Source organism: Anopheles aquasalis, chromosome 3 (assembly GCF_943734665.1).
Source record: "Anopheles aquasalis chromosome 3, idAnoAquaMG_Q_19, whole genome shotgun sequence".
Lineage (NCBI taxonomy): Eukaryota > Metazoa > Arthropoda > Insecta > Diptera > Culicidae > Anopheles > Anopheles aquasalis.
Window position 1 is genome coordinate 29,678,146 of NC_064878.1, and position 5,950 is coordinate 29,684,095.

General features: G+C 57.6%; 1 protein-coding gene across 1 annotated transcript in view; it reads left to right on the forward strand.

Annotated features, from left to right (window-relative positions):
• The first annotated feature begins 2,086 nt into the window (after positions 1-2,086).
• The window catches only part of LOC126576551 (uncharacterized), a 4,173-nt gene continuing 309 nt past the window's right edge, over positions 2,087-5,950 (forward strand). The window contains exon 1 of the mRNA XM_050237861.1: positions 2,087-5,950. This exon is cut by the window's right edge and continues 309 nt beyond it. Within this exon, the coding sequence (XP_050093818.1) occupies positions 2,087-5,950 (3,864 nt within the window).

The following is a 5,950-nucleotide window of genomic DNA, read 5'->3' on the forward strand; positions in this document are numbered from 1 at the left end:
AGAACCAGCGCCATCAGCAGCATCAACGGCAGCACCAGCACCATCAGCAGCATCAATGGCAGTGGCAGCTCCTGCGCGAACAGGACCAGAGCAAGCATCATCATCACAGTCGGTACATCAAAATGTATCCGCAACCGATTGGATGGCTCGCTATGCCACACCACCCGAAGAGACGCCTGCTGAGAAAAGCAACCGTCTTAACCGGAAACGGCAGGCAGAATATCGTCGACGCCGTGCCACCGCCACAGTTACTGGTGCATCAGCGGGTGGTGCATCCAGTATGGAGGCAGCGGGGGTGCAACCTTGCCAAGTGGTAACACCAGCACCAGCAGCAGCTCCAGCGCCTGCGCCAGCGGCATCAGCAGCGACAGAGCCAGTGGCATCGCTAGCGGGACCGCCACCCGGAGCAGCGTCAACAACAGCAGCAGATCCAGCGCCATCAGCACCATCAACAGCAGCGGCAGCGTTAGCGACATGTCCAGTGCCATCGCCAGCTCCTGCGCGAACAGGACCAGAGCAAGCATCATCATCACATTCGGTACATCAAAATGTATCCGCAACCGATTGGATGGCTCGGTATGCCACACCACCTACAGAGACTTCCGAGGAGAAGAAAAAGCGACTACACCGGAAGCGGCAGGCAGAATATCGTCGACGCCGTGCCACCGCCACAGCCACTGTTGCGTCAGCGGGTGGTGCATCCAGTATGGAGGCAGCGGGGGTGCAAACTTGCCAAGAGGTAACACCAGCACCAACGACAGCAGCAGCACTATCAGTAGCATCACCGGCAACACCATCGGCTGCGCCAGCGCCAGCAGCAGCGGCAGAGCCAGTAACATCGACAGTGGAAGAGCCACCCGAAGCAGCGCCAGTATCAACGGCAGAACCAGCGCCATCAGCAGCATCAACGGCAGCACCAGCACCATCAGCAGCTTCAATGGCAGTGGCAGCTCCTGCGCGAACAGGACCAGAGCAAGCATCATCATCACATTCGGTACATCAAAATGTATCCGCAACCGATTGGATGGCTCGCTATGCCACACCACCCGAAGAGACGCCTGCTGAGAAAAGCAACCGTCTTAACCGGAAACGGCAGGCAGAATATCGTCGACGCCGTGCCACCGCCACAGCCACTGTTGCATCAGCGGATGCTGCATTCAGTGTGGAGGCAGCGGGGGTGCAACCTTGCCAAGTGGTAACACCAGCACCAGCGACAGCAGCAACACCATCAACAGCAACACCGGCAACACCATCGGCTACGCCAGCGCTAGCAGCAGCGGCAGAGCCAGTAACATCGCCAGCGGAAGCGCCACCCGAAGCAGCGCCAGCATCAACGGCAGAACCAGCGCCATCAGCAGCATCAACGGCAGCACCAGCACCATCAGCAGCATCAATGGCAGTGGCAGCTCCTGCGCGAACAGGACCAGAGCAAGCATCATCATCACATTTGGTACATCAAAATGTATCCGCAACCGATTGGATGGCTCGCTATGCCACACCACCCGAAGAGACGCCTGCTGAGAAAAGCAACCGTCTTAACCGGAAACGGCAGGCAGAATATCGTCGACGCCGTGCCACCGCCACAGCCACTGTTGCATCAGCGGGTGGTGCATCCAGTATGGAGGCAGCGGGGGTGCAACAATGCCAAGTGGTAACACCAGCACCAGCAGCAGCATCAGCACCATCAACGGCTGCACCAGCACCATCAGCAGCATCACCGGCATCGCCAGAGCCAGCACCACCAGCAGCAGCTCCAGTCTTACTGGATCACCCGATTCGACGGCGTTGGGAATCAATCCGGAGAAATCGAGTGCAGAGCCGTTACCGAGCAAGAACACTCAAGGCAGGACTTGGAGATCTCGAAAGCTACACCCATCCGGCAAGGCATGAGCTCAGTGCCCTGCAAGCGTGTGCTTATTGCGGCGCACAAAAGTGGGAAGGCGAGACGAGTACTATCTGCTGCAACGGAGGACAGGTTGAGCTGCCGCCTTTTGATGAGCCACCCAGCGAGCTTCGACAGCTGTTTCAAAATCGGCAATTTTTGCTCCGTGTACGTGCGTACAACAACGCTTTTGCGTTCACGTCGATGGGTGCATCGCTACGCGCGGATGATCCTGTGCGACAGGATGAAACGGTCGCCGGTGCAGGAGGTGTATACAGCTACCGTATACAGGGCGCCCTCTGCCATCGCATCGGTGGTCTTGGTCAGCATCCGGATCGCACTCCGATGTACGCGCAGCTGTATTTTTACGACGCTGACGATGAAATACAGCGCAACCGCATGGTGGACGCGCGAGTGGCATTCAGCGCCGGTCTTGATCGGAATGTTGTTGCTACACTCCAACGGATACTGGAGCAGCACAACCCACTTGCCGCAACGTTTCGCCATGCGTTCGAGCGCATGACCACCGAAGAGAACGTTGAGCTGCGAATCCACGGACGCATTCAAGGACTCGACCATCGCCGCTACAATCGACCCACCGCAGACGAAATTGGCGGCATTTTCGTCTGCACGGAACAGAACCAGTCCCGCGACATCGTGCTACAGAATCGAGCAACTCTGGGCCTGCATCGAGTGTTCGAATCGCATCAGCTGTTCGATGCGTTGCAGTATCCACTCCTGCATCCGCACGGCGAGACTGGGTGGACGTATGGGATTGCAAAACGGGACAGGCGTGACGGCCGTAATGCTCCCCGACAAGTACGATCCACTGAGCACAACGAGAACGACCCTGAGGATGGTGCGGAAATTCGGGACGGTAACGGACGAACGACGCGGCAAGTCTCCGTCCGTGAATATGCTGCGTACCGTCTGAGTTTTCGTCAAGGTCAAACGTCGTTGTTGCATTCAGCAGGACGGCTGATGCAGCAGTACTGTGTCGACCAGTGCTGCAAGATCGAGGAGCAGCGGCTGAAGTTCCAGCGAGACCATCAAGCTCAGCTACGTGCTGACGCATACGCCGGACTGATGGATTTGGCGGGGCCAGGCGACGTGCAGCTTCAAGATCCACGACCACTTGCTCGAACTGGTACGCGTGTCATCCTCGCTCCTTCGTTCCCCGGTGGCGACCGGTACATGCGCGCCCAGTACCAAGACGCGATGGCCATCGTACGAGCGATCGGGAAGCCGGATCTGTTCATCACGATGACGTGTAATGCGAAGTGGGCAGAGATTACCCAGGCCTTGCTACCAGGACAGACAGCCGCGGATCGCCCGGATCTTACCGCACGCGTCTTCCGGTTGAAGCTGAAGTCGATGCTGGAGGACCTCTCAGCAGGAGTGCTTGGCCTGGAAGTTGCCCGTATTCACGTCATTGAGTACCAGAAACGTGGTCTGCCGCACGCACACTGTCTGCTCATCCTTGCCGATAGTGATAAGCCACGGTCGGCTGCAGACTACGATCGGCTGGTGTCTGCCGAAATTCCGGATCCGGCAAACGAACAGCTTCACGCCACCGTCAGCAAGTGCATGATGCACGGACCATGCGGTCAGGCGAATCCTTCATCTCCCTGCATGAAGGATGGAAGCTGCTCGAAAAGGTTTCCGAAGCAGTTTTGCGAAGAAACCCGGCAGACGCAGGATGGGTACCCCATGTACCGGCGGCGAAACGATGGTCGCACCGTAACGATCAAGAATGTAGCGCTTGATAATCGTTACGTGGTGCCGTACAACCCGTGGCTTAGCCACAAGTACGACAGCCACATCAACGTGGAGGTGTGTGCGACCGTCAGCAGCGTGAAGTACCTGTACAAGTACGTGTACAAAGGGCACGATCGGGTCGCCTTTTCGACGCACGAACCGGTCGACGAAATCCAGCGGTACGTCGATGCTCGGTACATTTCGGCATCGCAGGCTGTTTCAACGATCTTCGGCTTCGAGATGCAGGCCAAAACGGTGACCGTCGTCCAGTTACCGATACATCTCGAACACCAGCAGCGTGTGGTCTTCAGCGACAGGGAGACTGTAGAGGCCGTGCTTGAACGCAGCAACCACAGCATGCTGACTCGGTTCTTCCAGTTAGCTGCCAGTGACGCGTTCGCACGTACCCTCACGTACCAGGACGTTCCAGCGTACTATCGGTACATCAAACCGTCCCCGACGCAACGACAACCATGGCACGATGGTCCCGGAGCTCAGTGGATCCGGCGTATTCGGCAGAACGAAATCGTGGTTGGCCGCATGGTCTACTGCCCGATTTCGCACATGGAACGATACTGCCTCCGATTGCTGCTGTGCTATCGTCGAGGCCCAACATCGTACGAGGACCTACGGACTGTTGATGGTGTTCTGTGTGCCACCTACCAGCATGCTGCCACATTGGCTGGATTGCTGAACGACGAGTCCGAGTGGGAACGAACCCTTCAAGAAGCCGTTACGTTCCAGATGCCATCGCAGCTGCGCCATTTGTTTGCGCTGATCCTGTCGGAGGGTAAGCCAAGCAACCCGTTGCGGCTTTGGGAATCGTACGCTGACCACCTTTGCGAGGACTTCCATCGGCAGCATCGAGATCGTTATACGGTGGATGAGTCGGAGGAAAATCGTCTGCTGCGCGCTGCTGAGCACTTCTGGGCATTGAGGGCGATTGACCAGTATCTGCGAGGGACGACACCCCCGAAGACACTGGAAATGTTTCCCAATATGCCGCAGCTGGCACAGTTTGCGGACCTGCCATCCGAGATCCTGCAGTCTGATCGAGCGGTCGATGCGAACACCTTGCTGAGAGCAGAACGCTCTTACGACATCCACGCTCTAGACAGCATGTTGGTTAACGTGGATCGGCTAAATGCTGACCAGCGTGCTGTTTATGACCAGCTTACACAAGCGGTCGATCGATGGACTAGCTCGGAGCAAGCAGACGACCGTGCACCCGAGGAAGAAAGGTGTCAACTTTATTTCCTCGACGGACCCGGCGGCACGGGGAAATCGTTCCTGCTGGAAACCATCCTAGCCTACACCCGACGTCAATCCAAGATAGCCCTCGCCGTAGCCTCCAGTGGCATTGCTGCGCTGCTTCTCACCGGAGGGAAAACTGCGCACTCCACCTTCAAGCTGCCGCTCATACTGGACGAGAATTCAGTGTGCAACATTCCCGCACAGTCGCAGGTGGCGGAGCTCATGCGACAGGCCAGCCTCATCGTGTGGGATGAAGCCTCAATGAGTAGTCGTTTTGCGCTGGAAGCTGTGGACCGTACGCTGCAGGACATCGTCGGCGTACGTCGCCCATTCGGCGGAAAGGTGATGCTGCTGTGTGGCGACTTTCGGCAAATGCTGCCAATCGTGCCGAGAGGGACGGATGCCCAGGTAGTGCAGCAATCCATTCGACGGAGTCCACTGTGGCCCCTGTTTCGTGTGTTGCGGTTGCGGATCAACATGCGCGTTCAAACCGCTCCGAACGCACAGGACGCTGCAGCCCTGCAAGATTTTGCTGATTTCCTCCTAAGCATCGGAGAGGGCCGCCATCCGACGTTCGAGGGATTGGACGCTACGTACGCCAAGCTTCCCCGCGATATGGTGCTGCCCCGGACTGGCCACCAGGATCAGGACGTTCAATCGCTGATCAATCGCGTGTACCCTGGCGTCGGACAGCATTATCGGCAGGCACACTACTTCAAGGACCGCGCCATCCTGTCGCCGTTGAACGTGGACGTAACCGCTGTTAACAACAGTGTGTTAGAGCGGATACCAGAACGGGAAGTGGAGTATCGTTCCATCGACACCTTGGTGAACCCCGAGGAACAGGACACTCTACAGATGCCCACTGAGTATCTCAATGCCCAGAACATCAGCGGCATTCCTGTACATCGGCTACGGTTGAAGCAGTACACGCCAGTCCTTCTCCTCCGGAACCTGAACACCGAGCGTGGACTGTGCAATGGGACGCGCCTCCAGATCGTCGCTCTTCGGCCGCATTGCATTCATGCACGGATTCTGACGGGCAAGCGTCAGGGG